The sequence below is a fragment of the Heterocephalus glaber genome, unplaced genomic scaffold (assembly GCF_053883595.1).
Source record: "Heterocephalus glaber isolate CG9 unplaced genomic scaffold, H.glaber_assembly_v1.0 deba00001472, whole genome shotgun sequence".
Lineage (NCBI taxonomy): Eukaryota > Metazoa > Chordata > Mammalia > Rodentia > Bathyergidae > Heterocephalus > Heterocephalus glaber.
This window is the reverse complement of record NW_028258315.1, coordinates 73,772,237-73,795,184: the sequence shown is the minus strand read 5'-3', so window position 1 is coordinate 73,795,184 and position 22,948 is coordinate 73,772,237. Positions and strand designations below refer to the sequence as shown.

General features: G+C 32.9%; 1 protein-coding gene across 5 annotated transcripts in view; it reads left to right on the top strand.

Annotated features, from left to right (window-relative positions):
* Window positions 1-22,948, top strand: part of Zcwpw2 (zinc finger CW-type and PWWP domain containing 2) — a 185,621-nt gene that overhangs the window by 82,808 nt on the left and 79,865 nt on the right. For all 5 annotated transcript variants that reach the window (XM_087181433.1, XM_087181435.1, XM_087181436.1 and 2 more), the window contains exon 3: window positions 369-528. In XM_087181433.1, the coding sequence (XP_087037559.1) occupies window positions 369-528 (160 nt within the window). The remainder of the gene's footprint in view (window positions 1-368; window positions 529-22,948) is intronic.

Genomic DNA, 22,948 nt, shown 5'->3' with positions numbered 1-22,948 from the left:
TAATTGTTGTGATTGATTAAAGTTAATTCAACGATGCCATGAATTTGATAAACCTTTTTTCTCTTGTCTTTTCTGTCAGCGGTACCTAAATATCATTTACTGACACAGGAGATCATTCCTTTGCTTTTAAATTTTTTTATCTATCTCACATTTGTGACCATTTCAAAAGTTTCCATAGCTTCAAAGGTACAACTTAATACTTCTAGCAAATTAATACCCTATCTTTAAAAGATATGAGAAGAAATATGTGTTTTATAAAAATATCATTAAAATTCAAAGGAAGAAGTTTGATATATGATTATGATAGATGTGTTGATGTCTGCCTTTTTTAAAGCATCGAAATAATTTAAAATATTTTCTTTTGAAAGTTGGCCAGGGATACTTTGTCCTGATCCTTTTAAAGGGAAATATGTAACCTATGATTCAGATGGAAATGTTGAACAGTATCACATAGAATTCCTGGGTGATCTCCATTCAAGATCATGGATAAATGCAGAATTTATTGAATATTATAATATCACATTAAAGGTAGGTGCAATATCATCAAAACTTTAATAGTTTTGTATTTTTATTTATGGTCTTTTTAAATCAAATATTCTAAAAATACATATAATCACACTTAGATTTATATAAGTAAAATATTATACTTTCCTTAAGTTCAAACACTAGTATTTTTTCAAAGTACTTGTGGATATAAAATAGCCATGGGAGTTTTACTTCGTTTTTCTAATGGCAATATAGTAAAAATCAACTTAAGCCTTTACATAATTGCTTTCTGAAGCAGCATTAAGATTATCATTTGGTAATTTTTAAATTCTCTCGGGAAGGCTCTAAATTATAGCCCTACTCATAGGGAAAATTAATTATGAGATGCAACCAGCATTTCAAATTTCAAATTACTAACTCCAATATCTTTTCACTCTTTTTAAACTTGAAATTCCATACTACAATTAATAAATACACTGAATTCTCAGATAGAATGCATATATAGGTGAACTCAACTGGACCTATTTCCCAAGATTTGTTGTAATAAGTATAAATCAATTCAATTTATTCATGTCTATATCCTAATATTAAAATTTCTCATATGAAAACTATGCTTTCATTAAAATGTTGATAAAAAGTATATATCATAAATGTATATACCTTTGAATCAGTTTATCTGTTATTGTAATAAATATACATATTCAAATATACATGTAAATGTATATATATATTTAAAATATGCAATTTGATCTGCGTTAACATTAAATGTGGAAATTTTAGGTACTTTAAAATGGGCTTTTCCTTTATCTTTATCATTTTTGTACAGTTTTAAAGCAGCTAGAAGGAAGTGCTATTTGAGTAAAAATATGTAAGTAGTAAGCAACACCATATACATCAAAATTTCGTGTTAGTGAAAAGGCAATCATCTTAATGTGAGACAGCTTTTCTGCTCAGGTTTTGGGTGAGTTCCTAGACATGTTTGTTGGCAATCACAGGAGACAGGAAGCAGTGTTTCTTCTGTGCCCTCTTCCCTTTCCTAAAAGATGAGGGAACCTAGCAGCTCATGAAACTGACCTTAGAATCTTATTTAATGATGTGTTAAAGAGCAGGGCATTCCTAAGAAAGAATATTTAAATAAAAATTAAAATATATTTTTAAATTGTTGGAACAGATATTCTCAGGATTAAGTTACATCAGGATTAAAGTGAGTAGTCTGATTCCAGTGAGCCATACCATTAATCTTTAAAAAAAAAAATGTGATGTAGAAAAAAGCCAAACTCAGGAGTCAAGATCCTGAATTTGTCAGCCTCTTAAAAGTATCAAAGCAAGCTTAGAAATTCTTATACAATGACCCAAAAGTGAAGGCTGTTAAGGCTCTTAAGGCAGATCTCCAATGATAGGATGACAGCAGGGGTAAAATCAGTGTTTGCTCTCTTTTCCCTTTCTTCATTGTCTCCTTGGTCACTTGATCTAGGTGGAGAACTTGATGAGAACCCACATGCTTTGCAGCAGGTTTTCTCCTGGACTGTCACTTCAGGGCACTTACTTGTAGGATCTACCTCTGTCCTTCACTCTTTTCTTGTCTGTATTTTTTTTTTTTAATTTGCTCCTTTGTAGCTGACAGAATAAAGAAGGCTTCTTCCATGGGTTTCTTCATTCAGAGCCAAACTTTTAATTCCCCTTTAGCTCAAATTCAGCTGATACATGCCAAACTCTCCTATTATGCTCAGACTCCGCACTCTTTGCTATCCAAGAATCTCTACTCAACAAAAAGTGATAACTAACAAACGATTAAATCCTCATTGTCTCAATTACTCAAGAAACTATGCAGAGAGGTTTATTCAGGATGATATATAAGAGAAATTTATTGAAAATGAATAACTTCAAAGTAGGAGTAACTGACATTTCCCTGTCCCTTAGAAATAGAGATGGTATTGACTCCAACCTACAATTTTATTACTAAGACTTTCCAAGGATTTAGTGTTTTATGGTTCTCTCTACCCTGGAGTGTCTATATTTTCAAATTCTATATTAAACTCTATTACATTGATCCAAATATTAAATGTACACCACTGCACTCAGGAAAAATAAAGATTATTTATGCAAAAAATAATTTTGGCGGGCTGGGGATTTAGCTCAGTGGTTCCGGCGCCTGCCTTGCAAGTGCAAGGTCCCAAGTTCAATCCCAGGTACCAAAAACAAAACAAACAAACAAACAAAACCAAAAAGAATGATTTTGGCAATTCATGTGTATCTGGGAATCTCTCCATTTTTTTCTGTTCTCCAGTTGTTTGGCGTATGCTCATGCAGTAGTTGCTAATAATTTTCTGGATTCCATCAGTATCCATTGTGATTTTATCTTTTTCATTTTTAATTATATTAATTTTTGTCTTTTCTTTCTTTTTTTGTAAGATTGGCTAAGGGTTTGTTGATTTAATTTATTTTTTCAAAAAACAAACTTTTTTATTCGTTGATTCTTTTTTGTCTCCATTTCATTAATTTCTGCTCTGATCTTCATAATTTCCTTCAAGATCTAAGTTTGGATTGTTCTTGTTTTTCTAAGACCTTGAGGAGCACCTTTAAGTTATTTATTTGGAATCATTTTGTTTTTCTTTCTTTTTTTTTGGTACCAGGGATCGAACTCATGTCCTTGGGTTTGCGCAGCAGGCGGCGAAACCACTAAGCTAAATCCCCAGCCCTCATTTTGTTTTTCTAATGCAGGCAATAACTTCTGTAAACTTCCCTTGTCGGACTGCTTTTATTGTGTTCCATAATTTCTGATAATTGTACTGGCATTAGTAATTAATTCTAGGAACTCTTTTATTTCTTCCTTAATTTCTTCTTTTTAATTTCTTAATTTTCTTCTAGTGATTATTCAAGAACATGTTATTTAATTGCCATATGTTTGCATAGTTTCTATGATTTCTTTTGCTCTTGATTTGTAGTTTCATTGCAGTATTATCCAATAATATGCATGGTAAAATTTTGTTTCTTTTGCATTTACTTAGTCATGCTTCACTAGCTAGTATATGGTCTATTTTGGAGAAAGTACCATGTGCAGCTAGAAAGAATGTATATTCTGTTATTGTTGAGTGGAACATTCCGTATACTTTTATTAAGTCCATTTGTTCAAAGGTTTGGTTCAACTCTGATATTTCTTTTTTGACTCTTTTTTGTTTGGTTGATCTGCCTATTTGTGATAGTGGGGTATTGAGGTCCCCACTATAATTATATTGATGTTTTTCTGATCTTTTATATCCTCTAGAGTTTATTTTATGAAGTTAGGTATATCATGGTTTAATACATATGTGTTTATAATTTTCATTACTTCCTGCTGAATAGTTTTATTAACAGATAATGTAATGCCCCTTTTCACCTCTTCTGATCAGCTTTGGCCTAAAATCCACCTTGTCTAAAAATAGGATAGTTACTCCTGCTTGTTTTTGGGCTCTCATTGTATGGAGTATTGTTTTCCATCCTTTGATTTTTAGTCCGTGAATTTCCTTTTGTGTTAAATGTGTTTCTTATATACAGCATACTATCAGATTTTGTTTCTTGAGCCATTCTGCTAAACTATGTCTTTTGTTTGGTGAGTTAAGTACATTTACATTGGTATTTATAACAGATAGGTATTCGTATACACCTGGCATTGTATAATTTGTGTTGCTGTTTTGCTTTCTTTCTCTTATCCTTAATTACTATCGTTATCGAATATATTCATTTTATTGGATATTTTGTCATTGTTAGCTCATTTTCTCCTTCTAGGATATCCTTGAGAATTTTTTTAGGTGCTGTTTTGATGGTCATGAATTTCTGTAGAGTTTCTTTATTGTGGAAGCATCTTATTTGTCATCAATTTTGAAAGATAATTTTGCAGGATATAATAGTCTCAGGAGGAAATTATTTCCTTTAAGAGCTTGAAACACTTTGTTTCATTCTCTCCTTGCCTCTAAGGTTTGTGTTGAGAAATGTGTTGTAATTCTGATAGATTTTCCTTTATAGATGCTTTGTGGCTTTTTTTTCTAGCAGGCTTTAAAGTTCTGTTATATTTCCGGCATTTTAATTATTATGTGGTGTCAGGTCGTTTTTTTTTTATGATCATGGCTATTTGGGGTTGTATATGCTTCACTTAAATGTATGTTAAATTCTTTTCCCTTGTCTGGAAAGTTTTCTGCTATTACTTCTATAAACAGTTTGTACTATCTTTGAATTTTTTGCTGTTTGCAATTACTCTTGTATTAGACCTCTTTGAGGTACCTAGTACTAAGGCTGATCAGATCCTTAGCTACCTTTGGGGGAAAAAGATGAGGAATAAAAAGAAAGAGACAAATACTATTTTCAGGATATAAAAAGGAGACTGGGAGGAGACCTTCCTTTAGTGGACAGACTGGAATAAAACTCCATGGTTGGCCCACTTTTTTGGGGGGGCACTTTTATTAGCCAATGAGAAGCATTTCATGGACAGCAACAATAGAGAATTGGTAGATAATGATCAAGTTAATGAGGAACCAGATTTTCTCTACATCCAAATGCCTGTAAATAAGGACAACTGTCCTTGGCAGATGCTGTCTTGTCTCAGTAGTGTAGGGTTATTGGCAATCTGCCCATAGCCAGGGGACATGTGGCCTTCTGTATACTTCCCTGTTCCTGAGGTAAGGTAACACTGACCTTAAGACTGTGAGATCTAAATTATGTAGCCCGGTCCCCAACAATCTAAGAGATGTTGGATCCATTTTTCATGTTCCCTTATTTTTTTTAAGGTATCTTTCATTAATTGACAATTGACAATAGCCCCATCCTCTAGGTCTAACTCTGTTTTTGCATTGGTCCCTTCTGGTACCCATACTTTCAATCATGTTTTTATTCTCCTGGAATTCTGTTTGAAATTTTCAGAAGGACTCCCATTCTATTCTTTGCTGGTCATTCATGTTGTGCTTCTCTTTTTTAAGCTCCACTAGCTGTTTAGTTGTGTCTTCTCTAGAGTTTCTGATCATTTGTGTCATTGCATGCATTATGTAATTATTATGTGATTAGTTATATCTTTTTTTAAATTGCCAAGTACCTTATAGAGCTGTTTTACCTCCACTGTTATACTTTCAGATCTATCTGCTGTGTAGCTTATGATTTCTTCCCCCTCAATCCCCCGCTGAGTTGGGAATTCTTGGAGGCATTTTGTTTCCTAGCCTTTTCATGTTAATTTTGTTGATGTTGTTTGTTTGTGCAGGGGGATTGCAAGTTCTTTAGCCCAGTGCCTCATTCTTCAGGACCAAGCCACAGTATTGTTTATGCCCTCCCAGGCAAACCAGGTATTAGCATAGAGAGAAAACCAGTTGCTGGCCACTGCTGTGTTACCTTGTCTGTGGAAGAAAATTCAGAGACAACAATGCTATTAAATGTCAATGGATATTGACAAACCCTAGTAACCAATCATGAATAGCCCTTCATCAAAAAAGAGTATTCTGAATTTAGTGAAGACAATTAGGCTTCCCCTTATATTTACCTTTAGTTATCCAGAGCACTGATTTCTTCTGGATGTTGGCCAAAGTGCCAGATCTCAAACATATTGTTAAGTTAAATGCCTTCTTCTTCAGGACCACGTTCTCTGATTCTGATGATTACTTTCACCAATCTTGGCCTCCCACAACAGAATACAGGCCCTGTGATCTTCCTGGTTTGAGCCTGGGCCTTCCAGGGTATCCCAAGAGGTTCCTGTTTAGCTCTTACCCTATCCAAGCTTATCTCCTGAGGCTGTTTCTAACACAGTCTCTGTGGAAGGTATTGCTTTATTTCTGAAGTGAGACTGTCCTCCTGGGTATTGGATTCTTCTTCAATCAGATTGATCTCTTGGTTATTAACTCTGTTGCTCTGTGCTGTGGCGAATACAGAGACTGGAGGCAAGATGCTCAATTCTTGAATCTTACAGGCTTGGGTGAGGGGATGGTGGGCTGGAGTGTCGCCTGGGATGGGTCAGGCACTTTCTGAGTCCTCTGGGCTTAGGTGTGGGTCCCCTGTGGGTCACTGTGTCAGCCGGGAGGAGTATGGGTGCTCCCTGGGTACTCCTAGTTTTTAATTTTTTGAAATAATCATTCCCCACTGGTTGATATATCTATTGATCTACTGATTTATTGATTTTATTGTTCAAAACAATATTCTGTCATGTTCTATTCATAAAAATGATAGGTTTCCACAAAATGAGTAAAACTACTTACTGATACATCGAGATATACTCCATAAAAATTTTAAAGCCATATTTAGATTATAGTGTGTAAGTCAGTTTATTCATGCATTTTTACCACAAGAAAAAAATAAAATCAAAGAAACCTTACAGCAGTGCCTGAGCTCCATTCTACTAGATCAATTAAACTAGAATCTCTTGGAGATCAGGTAACAGTATTTTTTAAAAATCACATCCATCTTTATTTTTACCAGAGAGCTTATTTTGGATTTTATTTGGTTGTTGATAGGTTTTAATGCACCAGTTTTGTATTTTATCATTTTATGTATTTCATTTATTTGCTTTAAAGTGCTTGGGAAGATATGGAGAATGGGGAACTTATCTGCTGGGAATGCAGTGGAATATTGGGAATATTGGTGGGAATACAAATTAGCAAAGGCATGAAGGAAAACAGTATGGAAATTCCTCAAAAAACTAGAAACAGAACTCCTATGTGTCCCAACCACACTGCTACTAGATAAATATCCAAAAGAAAATAAATAAGTACATTGAGACAGCTACACTCCCATGTTTATTGCAGCACTTTTAACAAGCCAAAATATGGAATCAATCTCAGTGTCTGTCAGTGGACAACTGGATAAACAAAATATCAGCTATTAAAAAGAATGAAATCCATCCATTTATAGCAACATGGATGAGGCTGATGGACATCATGTTCAGTGAAATAACCCAGGGATAGACAAATACTGCATGTTCTCACTATTGTAGAAGCTAATAAAGTTGATTTCATAGATGCAAGAAGTATAATAGTTCCTGGAGGATTGGAAGGAAAGAATAGAGAAATATCAGTTAAAGGGCACAAAATTATAGGTAGAAGGCATCAGCATCGTTAAGTTCTTCAAGTGAATCTAATAAATAGCCCATGGCAAAACACTGATTAAGTTTTTTCCTCAACTTGCAGCATTAGAGTTTTATTAGTTTCCTTTGTACCACTAATATAGTATTATAATTTGGTTATGGGTTAATTTTTTTTTCTGTTGCTTTTCTTATGTGTACTTCTCTATTAGTATTTCACTTTCATTTATCTGGAAGACATACCGGATACTATTAACTCACATGTCTAACCCAATAATAATTAGTTGATTTGAACATAGCTTTGAAGTCATTCAGGTCATTTAATATTATGAATAATTTGTAGATATTATTATGAATAATTTGTAGATAAAGCTGAGTCAGGATTTGAACTTAATATTTATATATCTTTAAGTTGATCATTTATTTTGTAGGTTTTATAGAGCCATCATAATTTTGGGGGGGGCACAGTTTATATGTTATGACTATATTTGTTGACCTATACTTTTCTAGCTCCTTATACTGCCAAGGAAAGTAGGTGATTTATCCCCTCCTATGGTTTGAATGTTATTTATCTCCATCAAAACTCTGTGTTCAGGCTTAATGCTCCAATATAATAGTAATAAGGTGGTAGAGGCTTTACAGGAGATAATTAGATTATAAGGGCACCACGTTTTGAAAAGATTAATGTAATTATCACAGGGCTGGCTTTAGTTCTTAAAGAGAGTGGGTAATTATAAAAGACAGAATTTGGCCCATTGTGCACTCGCTCAGCCAATTTCCTTTCCTCTTTTCTGATATTGCTCCATTTTGGGTGTGATTTTGTGTGTCCCTCAGGATCATTATATCAAAAGCTTGCCATGCAGGGTGACACTAATGGAAGGTAGTAGAAACTTTGGAAGGTGGAGTCTAGAAGGAAGTGATTGATTCAATGGGGCATACTCTCAGAGTAAATGGTAGGACCTCAATCTCTCTTTGACTTCCTGTTTGGTGATGTATGCCCCTCTACACACATCTATGACCACTTGCTACATTTATCAGATGCCAAACAAATGGATCTTTCTAATCTTGGACATAGAAGCTCTTAAACTTTGAGCTAAATAAACTTTTACTCTTTATAAAGTTACCTATCTCGTGTATTTTGTTATAGTGATGAAAAGCAGACTAATACAGCTATTTTGTGATAGAGCCAGGAGGCTCTCATCACAATAATGATGCTATATTTTGGGGGCCAGAATTATAAGCCAAGTAAAACTATTTTCTTTATACATTACCTAGTGTCAAATACTTTGGTACATCAAACAAAATGGAGTATCATACTCTGATGCTAGGGTGCTTCAATGGTAAAATTTAGCTTTTCTTCTGCATGCTATAAATGAATGTTTTGGCCATTTTAGGAATCTGCTCACCATTGGATGTTGCACATTTCTGTTAGATATACAGCTATTTCTTTGAGTACCAGATATCATTTTAATATTTACCTGTTGTATTATAAAGTTTTCTTTTATTTTTCAGGGAGATGAAAAAAGAGCATTACAATTATTGCTAAACAAGCTTAATAGCTCCAATTGTTGTGCTTTTTAATTGAGGAAACATTAATATTGTTCATTGCTTTTCAGTGCTCTATGCACATTTGGTACCCTTATGGTGGGAGAACAACTGTTATTTTCAAGTGAAATTGGTGAATGACACTTCTTTATCTGAGCATTTAACTGTTGGTGCAACATCACTCAGAGTTCTTTTTTTCCTTGTGGCTCAGTGACTGGTAATATTTGAGAATTTGGTTTGCTACTTCCTCAGCCTGAATCCTGACTAACTACATTCAGTAAAGATCCCTCCCAACCCATGAGATATATGCAATGTGAGGAAAATAGAGGTTTTTTTGTTTGTGTTACACTCTTGGTTTTATTATGACAGATACATGGGTAGTACAAAGGATTTAACAGTTCTTTATAACCTACATCTTTAGAAGGTTCATTCCTAAAATTTCCCTATACTTCGGAATTTGGCTAAATGACTGAGATCATGTTACTCTTAATTTCTCTACTCTTTAAATAGAAATAATACAAATTGTTGTATTAATTTATCAAATAAGTTTTTCAGTAAAATGATAAACATATAGAAATTACCAGCAGATTATAGACATATTTAATATAATTTGATCTAGAAATGTTCTCCATCAAAGGGCACTAGTGTCAACATGCAGTATGACAACTCCTATAAATGAAACAGCCTACACATATTCATGTCATTCATAAACTGAGTCCCTATATAGGCAAAAGTTCAGGGTGGGGGATTTAGCTCAGTGGTTCCGCTGCCTGCCTCACAAGTGCAAAGACCCAAGTTTGATCCCCGGTACCAAAAAAAAAAGTTCAGATCCATTTCATGTAATATTTGAAATCTGTTTTAGTTACTTTTCTCATTGCTGAGACAAAATACTCAACATTCAAAGTTAAAGGGAAAAAGGTTTATTTGGCTTATAGTTCATAGAGGTTTCAGTCCATAATCAACTGGCTCCAAGGCAGGGTGGGTTAGTAGAGGGGCAATGCAGAGGAATTCATGGTGGCCAGAAGGTAGCAAAAGCAACAAGGGACCTTAGCAGCACCTTCCTGCCATTTTTTTTTATCTTATTCAGTCTACTTAGGGCAGGTAGCACTCACACTCTTAATCCTAGAGCTCTCAGGCCTAGCACTGCAACATGAATCACACACTCTAGATTCAACCACCTCCAAAATAGCCCCACTTCATTCACATAAGGCTTTGGGGGAAAATCTAAATACAATCCACAATGAAATCTTACAGCAACAAGGTAGGCATCATCACTATTTGACATATGGAAGAAACTGAGATTCAAACTATGTGTCTACAAAGTCAATCACCTGCTAAATGATAAAGCAATGAGTAGAATAAGATGTCTAAATCTAAAAGCAAATTCTTTTCTTTTATACACTTTTTTAACTTACATGTTCATAAGTAGTCTTATTTATTTTTTTCCATTAAGTTTATTGGTATATTTTAGGTATAAACTACAGGTACATTCATCATTAGGATCTTGAAACTTTACATGATGTATCTTGGTTCTTATTTTTTTCCCCTTCCCTTGCCCTCCCTTCACCCTCTTCACCCTTCCCTATTTGCAAAGACTTTGTTTCCATATTTTTCCTTTTCTCATATTTTTTCTTTTCCCTTCTTTCTTTTCCCCTACCCCTCCCACTTCCCCTACTCCTTTAGACCTTTTCTTCCCATTACACAATATAAATTATACATTTTTTAAATTATAATATCAAAATTTGGAGGACATTGCCACAGATTTTACAGAATTTAAAAGGATACAGAAAGCATATTACAAAAATCTTTTTTGAAATAAATTTGACAACTTCTAAGAAGTACCTTGGAAGACAAATTAATGAAACTGACTGGAGGAAATATAAAGTTTGAATAGCACCTATTAAAGAAAGTATATTCCTAGCTTAAAAACCTACCTATATGACAACAGGCTCATATACATTTTAATTGATAAATTATATCAAATATTTAGAGCAGAAGAAAGAAGGAGCACTTCTCCCCTCATTTTAGGAACTCAACATTGTGCTAATCTTAAAACTGGATAAAGATAATAGAAGAAAAAAGTATGAACATAGATAAAAATTTGTTTAATGAAACAAACTATTAGAAGTCAGATCTGGTAGTAGGTAGAAAGTGGTCTTACTATAGGGATGGTAGTGTTGGTTCATCATTGGAAGATCCACCTCCATAAGTCATCATTTTAACAGAGGAAAGGAAAAAGGCATATGATCCTGTCAGTAGTTGGAGAAAAAGTATTGGACTAAATTCTACAGCTGTTCATGGTAAAAGCTATCAGAAGACTAGAAGTAGAACAGAACCTTCTCAACAGATAAGCCATGTACTCCATACTTCCAGCAAAAACACCTTATATGAATGAAAAAGATGCAATGCTTTCTCCCTAGGTGGGGAACAAGGGCAGATATGCCTACTCTTCATCTGTCCATTAAACTTTGAAACATAGGCCCAAACCAAAATAGTCTGGCAATGAAAAGAAACAATTAGGATAGGATTGCCAAGATAGAATTAAAATCTTTATATGTAGATGAAATGATTACAGAGAAAATAACTAAGAAATCTCTAGAACTTGTATTTGAATTTAGCAGGATTAGAAAACACAAGGTATATATAAAAATTCATGTCTATATATACTTGCTATAAATGAAGAATTGGATACTGAAATTTAAAAGTTATGTAGGAGTACAAAGGACCTAGAAAAGTAAAAAGAAAAAAAAAACAGTGTTGGAAGACATTTATTACCTAATTTTAAGAATTCCTCTAAAGCTACAGTAATCAAGGCAGTGATGGTGTAAGGAAAGACATATAGTTCAATGAAATAAAACAGAATCTAGAAATAGAACCACACATATATGATCCACTGAGTTTTGAAAGATTATTTACCATTAACATTTTATAGAACATAAACTCAATTCAAGAGCAGAGGAAAAGACAGCATTTTCAGCAAATGGTACTAGAACACTTGGTATCCGTATGTAAAAAATTAACCTCAACCCTTTATTTCCATACATAAAAATAACTTGAAAGGATCTATGAACCTAAATAAGAAAGCCTAAAATATAAAACTTTAAGAAGAAATTATAAGGGAAAATGTTCATGAATTTAGGGTAGGCAAGAATTTCCTAGGATACAAAAAACTTGATGTATAAAAGAAAGAAATTGATAAATGAGATTCCATCAAAATTTAGAACTTTAAATGACCTCGTTAAGAAAATGAAAAATAGTCCTTACACAGACATATTTATAATACATATAACCTAAGACCAGAATATATAAAGAACTCTTACAGCTCATTGATAGACAACCCAATTAAAAAGTAGACACAAGAAGATGATAAATAGCCAGGACAGCAGAAGGAAAAGTGTGCAACACTAGAATCAGAAAAATACTAATCAGTACAATAATAAGATCATATTATACACTCATTAGGGAGATGAAGTTAAAAGTTTTAAAAGATCAAATGTCAGCTTAGGTGTGAACCAGTTAGAACTTAGTCATACTGCTAATGTGAATGTAAAATGACAAAACCATTTTGGAATACAATATAGAAATTTCTTGTATTACTGTTAAGCAACAGTTCTGTTCTTAAGTTTTAAGAGGAATGAAAACACATATTCACAATAGATTTGTACATATAAGTTGACTATAGCTTATCTGAAATTCTTAGGACCAGAAGTGTTTCAGATTTTGGTTTGCAATTCACTTGATCTGCAAAGAGGATAGCTACTTCTTTTTTTTCAGGTTCCTGTCACATGGAGTATTTTTTTCCACCCTTTAACTTTCAGTCTATGAATTTCTTTTTGAATTAAATGTGTTACTTGTATTCAGCATATTGTTAGATATTGCTTCTTGACACATTCTCCCAATCTATTTCTTTTGATTGGTGAATTGAGACCATTAACATTGATGGTTATAACTGATACGTATTGACTTATCATTGTCATGACTTTTTCTTTTTGTCGGATTCTCCCCCTTCATGTTTAATTTCTAGTCGCACCTGATGGATTCATTCTGCTGGGCTTCTAATACTCATTGTCTGTTCCTAGGATATTGTCTAATATTTTTGGGGGTGTTGGTTTGGTATGAAGTTCCTAAAGTGCTCCTTGTCATGAAAGTATCTTATTTCTCCATCAGTTTTGAAAGATAATTTTGCAGGGTACATCAATCTGGGTTGGAGGCTGTTTTCCTTTAGGGCTTAGAATATGTCACTCCAAGCTCTTCTTGCCTTGATGGTTTGTGTTGAGAAGTCTGCTGTGATTCTGATGGGCTTTCCTTTGTATGTGATTTGTTTTTTTCTCTAACTGTTTGTAGAATTTTGTTCTTCTGTTGGGTTACTGGAATCTTAACTATTATGTGCCTATGTGTAGATGTTTTTTCATCATGGCTAGTTGGAGTCCTATATGCCTCAGTTATCTGTATGTCAAGTTCTTTTCCCCTGCTTGGGAAGTTTTCTGCCATTACTTCTGTGAAGAGATTTTTTTAATGTCATCTGCACTTTCTCCTCTTTCTTCATTGACTCCAATCAGTCTTATGTTATTCTTCTTTGCATTGTCTAGCAGCTGCTGGATTGATTTCTTGTGGTCCCTTATTTTAAAGTATTTTTTTCTTTTCCTGGTCATTGATTGCAATCTTATCTTCTATATCTGAAATTCTGTCCTCACATTGGCTCATTCTGCTGTGTAGACTTTCAGTGGAGTTTTTGTTCTCCTGGAAATCTGTTTGCATCTGTTTTGTGGATTCCATTTGTTTCCTATGTTGGGATTCCATCATGTTCCTCAGATCCTCTATTTTTTTTATCTGTGTCCTCTCTAGATTTATTAATCATGTCTTGCACTATGGGCACAATCTCTGCTGTTATCTGAGAAATTATTTCTGATTTCATTTTTTCCAGATCCTCTTTTGTTGCCAGTTCAGGGAGTCCAGGTGGTTGAGTATTAGAGTGTTCCATCTCGTTTCCCTTTGGTGTTGCTTTAGGTGATCCAGAAGTCTGGTTTTGAGACTTATTTATGTGTCTTCTCATTTCAATGGGGGTGGGTGCTATTGGTGCCCATGCAGCTCACCTCCTCTGGGCTGGGGGCGGTGGTGGTATGGCAGCCCAGAAGCCTCCTCCTGGGCCCTGGGAGTGGCTCACCTCCTCTGCACTCAGTCTAATTTATTTTTGAACACTTTTCCACATTTGTGCCTACAATGAGCAATTTTTTACTTTTTAATTCTAATACACATGTTGCATGATGGAAATCTTTGGTAGATTTGCTTTTTTATGCTAGATATTCCCTTTTGAAAGTCTAGAGACCAGGAAAAACAGGTAAAATTCATAAAATTTTCAACTTGTATATGCATTAGCCATTTGACCAGTGTATTTGGATGAAAATTTATTTGAGCAGGTGTTTGCTTTTAAGATTCATTACAAGCCAAATTCTAAAGATGCAGTCCGCATGAAAAGTAGCAAATGTGTTTATATGTATGTTATGAGGCAGTGTTTTACTTTCACTATAATCAGGAGAAACTGGATGCATGTCTGTTGACCCAACTCAGTAGAAAATTATGTTTGAAAACAAAAATCAAAGAGCAAAAACTCTTTCAATGTCCCTAGTAGCAAATAATTTTGTATAACTACCAAACTCAGTAAAATTTTATTATTTAAATTCTCTATTTGGTATAACACTTTTTGTAATTTTAGAATTATTAGATTTCTCTAACTGTGATTTAATTGTGAATAATGTGCCAAAAATCTTAGGACAGAGTAAATTTTTCATCATGGTTAACAAAATGGCTTAAGAGGCAGGCTCTAGAATCAGGCTCTTTGGGTTTAAATATTGGTTCTGATGCTAATGGGTGACCTCAGAAAACTCACAACCTTCACAAACCGAGATGCTTTATCTCCACAATAGATGTGATAGTATCTGTCTTATAAAGTTGTGAGGGTTAACTGAGATAATAAATGTAAAGTACTTAGCATAGTACCTTTTCTTATAGTAGGCCCAAAATGTGTTATTTATTCATTGGAAGTAGCAGGTTAAATATAAATTTAAATTATTTTCTTTCCATAGTACCCTCACCTTTATAGAAGGAAGTAATAAAAATAATACTAAGAATAATCAAGTGGAGAATATACTATATTAGAAGTTGAGAGAAATTGAACCATTTGACCATCTTATTCTCAATTCTTCAGTACAGTACTGAAATGAGGCCAGTGCTGCACTGCTTTTCTAGTTTAACATAAACAGAAGTACTGAGAACTATTGAAGCAGGAGATAAGTTGTAGTTATCCTAATCTGACTCTTTGATAAATGAATAGGCCCCAATATCAGCAATCCTTTAAGAATATTTGGGATTTGTTTGATAGAATTTGAAGGAAAACAGGAAATACTATCTCTCATGTTCTTACAACTGAATGAAACCAGTTTTTTTCTATCTCTAGTTTCTTTTCTGATTCACTTACTGTTATATATGCTGACTTTGCTTTGGCAAATAAATTCTTAAATTCACTTCTGTCATCTTTTCACTTCATCTCTTGTGAATTTAGATAGCTATGAACTTATACTGAAGTTAAAGTATAAATCCAAATAATATGGCCAACTTCACTCAGTTCATAAAGAATGGAGCAGGTGGCTACCTATCCAATCTTCGAATGCAGGAGAAATGTATTAAGTATCAACTCAATTTCTCATATTGACTCTTCAGTGGAATAGCAATATTTTTTCTAAGAAATTCTAATATATAGCTTTCTCAATTTTCTAGATGTGCTTGTTTTCTATTATAAAAAATACTATGAATCAAATCATTGTTTTTAAACTAATACAAAAAGCTCACTAAATTGCCCTCAGTTATACCCCTTATGGTAAAACACATCTGCCTTACTATGAGTCTTTCATATTGTGGTTCTTAAATTGGTAAATAATTGTAAAGTAATTTCTTGATGCCTTCTTCCACCAGGGAAAAGTGACACTAAAAGTCATATAACTGAAAGCTTATAATTGGATATATTAATTTCTTTTTCATTTTGTTTTCTTTAACTCTTTACACCCACAAGCCATTTTCCTTTCTAGCAAAGGATGAGTTCAACTCATGAATTAGACATACCTCATTGTCTCTAAACTCTAAAAAAAGATGATTTAAGTAATTTGATACCAGATTTCATAATTACTACTCCCTATTTTGTTCAGCTCACAGAATATATAATGATTCTTCATATTTAACCATCCTCTTCATTTAAATTCCCCACTTTTTCTTATGAATCTATCATTAAACATAGAATCTGAGTACCTTTCTATCATAAATCTAATCAGTGTTTTCCCGTAAACATATAACCCATAAAAAACCAAGCAAATGTGCATGAGAAAGTAGTAGGCAAGTATTTTAATTTTCTTTTAGGTTCAGATCTTGATATCTATTGGTACTATTGCTTAAAATACTATAACCAATCCTGACTTTTTAAAGATTCAGCATAAACAAATACATGCTTATTTTTTAGGATTGATTTAAGCCTATACATTTCTCCCAGTTTTGTTTGACACCACTACTGAAACATTTAGCTGGGCTACAGCAGTGGGAGATAGCAGCACTTTACATAAAAATGATTCATTGGCTCAATGTTCATTTGCTCCATGTGTTTTATTCATTAATATATTGCTAATACTTCACTATCATTTTACATAGCAGTATTTACAATTATTTTCTGGCCATAAACTTAATGACATGTTAAGGTTTGCAAAATAAAAATTCCATACCTTAAAATCAGAATATATAAATTTTTGTATAATAAATTTAAGTTTAAATTATTTTAAAAATGTCTTAAAATATACTTAACAAAATATATCATTTTACCATACTTAAATGTACATTTCATTATTTAACTTTTTAACTACTAGTTAATAGTGTTATAAAAATTTTTCCAAAGAAATATAAAAGTGATCTGATACAGAAAGTGCTGCATGATAGCTTTGTATAATTTATATTTATTTTTATTAGTACACATTTATAATTCACAATGATTACATTCATCATGGAGAGTTGATACATGTATATAACATATCTTATTCTTTTTATTTTCTCTTACCCTCCTCCACCTCCCTTCTCCCTCCATTTCTTGGTCTCTTCCTTTTCAAAAGATCTCCTGTTTCCTATTATTTCTCTTTTATTTTGCTCATTAAATTATTTATATTTTTGGTTTCTCCTATAAGAGAAACCATAGGATATTTAAGCTTGTGTATGTGATATATTTCACAATATTGTTTTCTCAAAGTGTGTCCATATTCAAAAAAATGACTCAAATTTATTTTACTTTATAGCACAGTAGTACTCCACCTTGCAAGCAGACCAGTTTTTTTTTATCCATTTATCTGTTGATGGACATATAGGCCATTTCCAAGATTTAGCAGTTATGAGTCATGCTGTGATAAATATAGGTATGTATGTATTATAGTAATGTCATGTCTTTACCTCTTTTGGGAAGATAGCTGGAAGAATAACTAGATAAAATTGAGTTTTATTTTCAGTTTTGGAGGAATGTCTGTCCTGATTTCCATTGTACATGTACCAGTTTACATTCCTACCAACAAGGTAAAAAGAAAACAGAGATAAGAATAAAGCTTCACCAGCTTTATTTTTATTTGATTTCTTGATGATAGCTGTTCTCTCTGGAGTAAGAAGTAATCTCAGTGTTGGTTTACTTTGCATTTCTCTAATGGCCAGAAATGTTGAGCATTTCTTAATGTATTTACTGGCCATTTGTACTTTTTCTGAGAAATATATATTCAATTCAATTGCCAGTCATTTTGATTGGGTCTTGTGGTGTCTAAACATTTTGAGTTTTTTATTTATATTAAATATTAGTTCTATATCAGAGGAGTAGCTAGTAAAGTTGTTTTCTATTCTGTAGGTTGTTTGTAGCTTGTAGACAAGTTGTTGATTCTTGATGTATTTTTTTGCAATTGATGTTCAGTTCAGAAGTCCTTGCCCGTGCTTATTTCTTTAAGAATTTTGCTTATTTCATCTTCCTACAGATTGTTTCTTTTTAAATATTTATATCTTTGGTCCATTTTGATTTTATTTTAGTACATGGTTGGTGAGAGATATGTGTCTAGAAGCAATCTTCTGCATATATACTGTCAGTTTTTCCAGAACTGTTTGTTAAAGAGGCTATCTTTCCTCCAGTGTATGCTTTTGGCCCCTTTGTCAAAGATCAGATGGCTGAATGTACCTGGAGCCATTTCTGCAATTTCTACTCTGTTCTATTGATCCACATGTCTGTTTTTGTGCTAGTACTATACTATCTTTATCATTGTAGCTTTGTAATATTGATTGAAATCTGGGATTGTGATTTCTCCTGCTTTGCTCTTCGATTTTTACAAGGATTGCTTTTTACTGTCCTGGGTCTCTTGGTCTCAAATAAATTTGAGGATTTTATTTTCTACTTCTGTGAAGAATACTGTTGATATTTTCTATTAGATTTGGATTAAATATATATATGAGTTCTGGTAGTATGGCCATTTTGACAGTATTCTTTCTGCATATCCAGGAACAGGAGATATCTTTTCATTTTCTGATGTCCTCTTCAATCTCCTTTTTCAGAGGACCATTGTTTTTATTATAGAGGTCTTTCACTTCATTTGTTAGGTTAATTCCTAGGTATTTAATTTTTCTTGAAGCTATTGTGAATGGTATTGCATTCCTAATTTGGGTTAATTATTGGCACAAAGAAATACTATTTTTTTTGTTTTGTTTTGACTTTGTATGGTGCTACTTTGCTGAATTTTTTCTAGTTCTAGAAATCTTTTGGTGGAATTTTTTGGGTCTTCTATGTAAAGTATCATGGTATTGCTTTCCTACTATATACATACCCTTTTCATTTATTTCTCTTGGCTGATTGCTCTGGTTAAAATTTTGAGTACTATATTGAATAGTAGAGGTGATAGTGGGTATCCTTGTCTCATTCCTGACTTTAGAAGAAAAGCTTTCATTTTTTCCACATATAATGTGTTATTGGTAGTAGGTTTGTCATAAATGGCTTTTATCAGGTTGAGATAAGGTCCTCCTATACTTATTTCTTGAGGGTTTTTATCATGAATAGATGTTGAATTTTGTCAAAGGATTTTTCTGTATCTATTGAAATGATCATCTGAGGGTTTTTTCCTGTTCATGTGATGTTTCACATTTATTGATTTGCATATGTTGAAACATACTTGATTCTGGAATGAACTTGATTAAGATATATGATCTTTTAAACAATTTCTTGCATTTTTTGGTTAGTATCTTTTGGGTTATTTTTGCTTCTGTGTTCATTAAATAGATTGGGCTATAGTTTTCTTTTTAGTTGAGTTCATATCTAGTTTTGACCTCAAGATAATGTTGGTACAAGGAATGAGGTTGACAATACTCCTCTTTCAATTACATTAAAGTGTTTGAGAAGTATTGGGATTAGATCATCTCAGAAGTTTTGGTAGAATTCAGTGGTGAATCCATCAGGTTCAAAGCTTATCTTAGGTGGTAGGCTTTTTATTTTTATTTATTTTTTATTTATTTACTGCCTCAATTTCATTGACTGCTATTGGATTATCAGGGTTTTTGTTTTTTTTTTACTTCTTCTTGGTTTAGTTTTGATAATTAATATATACCTAGGAATCTATTCATTTCTTCTGGATTCCCCACTTTATTGAACCGTAGGTTTTTAAAGTAATAAGTAATAATCTTCCAGATTCCAGTGGTGTCTATTGTGATTTACAATTTTTCATTTCTAGTTGTATTACTACAGGTCTTTCCTTTCCTTAGTCTGGTAAGATTATCTAAAGGATTGTCTGTTTCATTTATGTTTTTCAAGGATTGAATCAAAGATGTCAAAGATTTGAATCAAAGATCCAAATCTATAGTTCAGCAATTTTATTCATTGATTTCTTTTCTTTTTAGTCTCATTTTCTTTTATTTCTGCTTTGATCTTTACAGTTTTCTTCATTATGCTAGCTTTGGGATTGTTCTTGTTTTTCTAGGACATTATGGTCTCTTATTCATTTATTTATTTTCTTTTTTTATTTTTCTGATATGAGCATTCAGAGCTATAAACTTTCCTCTTAGGACTACTTTCATCATGTTGCATGGGTTCTGGTGTGTTGTGCTGGCATTATTATTTGACTCTAGTAACTATCTAATTTATTCCTTGATTTTTTGTGTGTGACCGATTAATTATCCTAGAGTGTATTGTTTAATCTCCATGTGTTTGCATTATTTCTGTGATTTCTTTTCCCATTGATTTCTAGTTTCATTGGAATATGATCTGATAATGTACATGGTATAATTTTTATTCTCTTGTACTTACTTAAGCATGCCTTATTGGCTATAATGTGGACTCTATTTTGGAAAAAGTTCCATGTGCTGTTGAGAAGAATGTATATTCTATTGTTTGGTAGAATGCTCTGTAGATAACTATTAGTCTATTTGTTCAAAGGTGTGGTTTAAACTTTGATATTTCTTTGTTGATATTTTGTCTAGTTGATTTGTTATTTGTGACAGTGGAGCACTAGGTCTCCCATTACAATTGTATTGATATTACTGTGATCTTTTATGTCCAATAGTGTTTGTTTTTTGAAGTTCATAGTACTGATGTTTAATCCATATGTGTTTATAATTGCTATCTCTTCCTGTTGAATGTGTCATGACTTTCTTTGTCTCTTATGATTAGTTCTGTATTGAAGTACAGTTTTTCTAAAAATATGATAGCTTGTTTTCAGGCTACTGTTACATGGAATACTGTTTTCTATCCTTTGATTTTTAGTCTATAAATTTTTGGGGGGGGTTAAGTGGTTTTTTTTTTTATATGGCATACATTTTATTTTTTATCCAATCTGCCCATCTGTGGATTGTGGGTTAAGACTACTTCCACTGAGAGTTATTGCAGAAAGGTATTTACTTATTCCTTTCATTGTATTATTTTCCCATTGCTATTTTTCCCCTTATGCTTAACTGCTCACTTTGATTGATGTATTGATTCCACTAGACTTTTTAGTATCATTGGCTCTATTATTTCTTTCTAGGTTACCTTTGGGATTTTTTTCAGTACTTGTTGGGTGGTCATGAATTTCTTAAGATACTCTTTGTTGTGGCAGGACCTTATTTCTCCATCAGGTTTGATAGTTTTTTGGGATATACTAGCCTGGGTTGAAATTTGTTTCCTTTAAGGCCTTGAAAATTTTTACTTCAAGCTCTTCTAGTCTTTAAGGTTTGTGTTGAGAAGTCTGCTGTAATTCGTACAAAGGGTTTACCCTTATAAATAATTTATTGCTTTTCTCTAACAGCTCTTAAGATTCTGTCCTTGTGTTGAAGTTCTGGGATTTCAACTATAGTGTGCCATGGAGAAATTCTTTTCTGATCAGGGTTATATGGGGTTCTGTCTGTATGCTTTGCTTATCTGCATGTTAAATTCTTTCCCCATTCTTCAAAAGTTTTCTGCTATTATTTTTAAAATAGACTTGTATATCATTTGTGCTTTCTTCTGATTTTTCACTACTTTCATTTAATCTTATTAGTCTCCTTTGCATTACCTAGCAGCTGTTGGATACCTTTTCCATGATCTCTTGTTTTTTTAAGGTATCTTTTAGTATATAGTCACCTGCATTGGCACTATTTTCTAGTTCTGACACTCATCTTTGAAATTAGTCAATTCTGCTTCCCACATATTCACTAGAATTTTTTTTATCTCCTGGATTTCTGTTGAATACCTTTTCATGGATTCAAATTCATGTTTATTTATCTATGTACTGGATGGATGTTCATGTTTTATATCATTTTGTTTAGCTCAGCTAGCTTTATTAGTGTCTTCTGTAAGCTCATTGATCATTTAGTATATTAAAACTCATTATCTGTTTAGTTGTATCATCTTTGAGCTTACAGAATATCTTATTGATCTGGGGTGTGAGTGTGTGTGTGTGTGTGTGTGTGTGTGTGTGTGAATGTGTGGTCTTTTATCACTTGGCATAATTCAACAGTTTAGCTTTTGATTTCATTCTCATTGATGCCTCACAAATCAAATCCTGGGGGATTTGGAAGTTTTTGGAGGTGTTTTATTGTCTCATTTTTCATGTTTCTATTTTTTTTTTTTTTTTTTGTGCTGTGAGTTGAGGCTTGATTACAGTGGAAACATTTTGTTGCTAATATGGAGATTTTTTTTAGTTAATATCTGCTTTACAGTGGTACATTGTGGGTGTGGATAACAGTAGGCCTTGTCCTGTGTCCTAAGATTAGAAAACCTCTGTTACTTTGGGGAGGGGAGAGTACAGTAAGTTATCCCAGCACCCAGTTCTCCAGAAATGAGCTACAATATTGTTGATGACAGAAAGACAAACCAGATACTGGCATAAAAACCCAGCAATAACTATTTTACCCTGGCAATAACAATATAATCAGCAAAAATAAGAGATCCAAACGCAAACTGAACATTGACATACCATAAGAACCAATGAAAGTTACCACTGGACCACCTTTAAGAATAGAAAAGAGACCTGCAATAATGATATAGACAAAAAGACAAAGCAAGTATTGACATACATCAAATATCTGCTAAATGTTAACAACTATACTATTATCAATATCAATTATCAATAGAAAAGAATTCAACAATAATAGCATAGAGTCAACTAAACATCTAATGATTAATAAATCTTAATACTAACAAATATGGAAGGGTTGAGAAAGGGGAAAATTAAAGAAATAATTTTTGAAAAAGAAAAGAAAAATGAGAGAAAAATGTCAAGTGATTCTATTTTTTCTTCTTTTTAAAGTATCTTTTTTTTAGCAAGACATTTATTGGTACATTTTAGATATACATAATGATAACACATCACAGGGAATTTGCACCTGTGATTC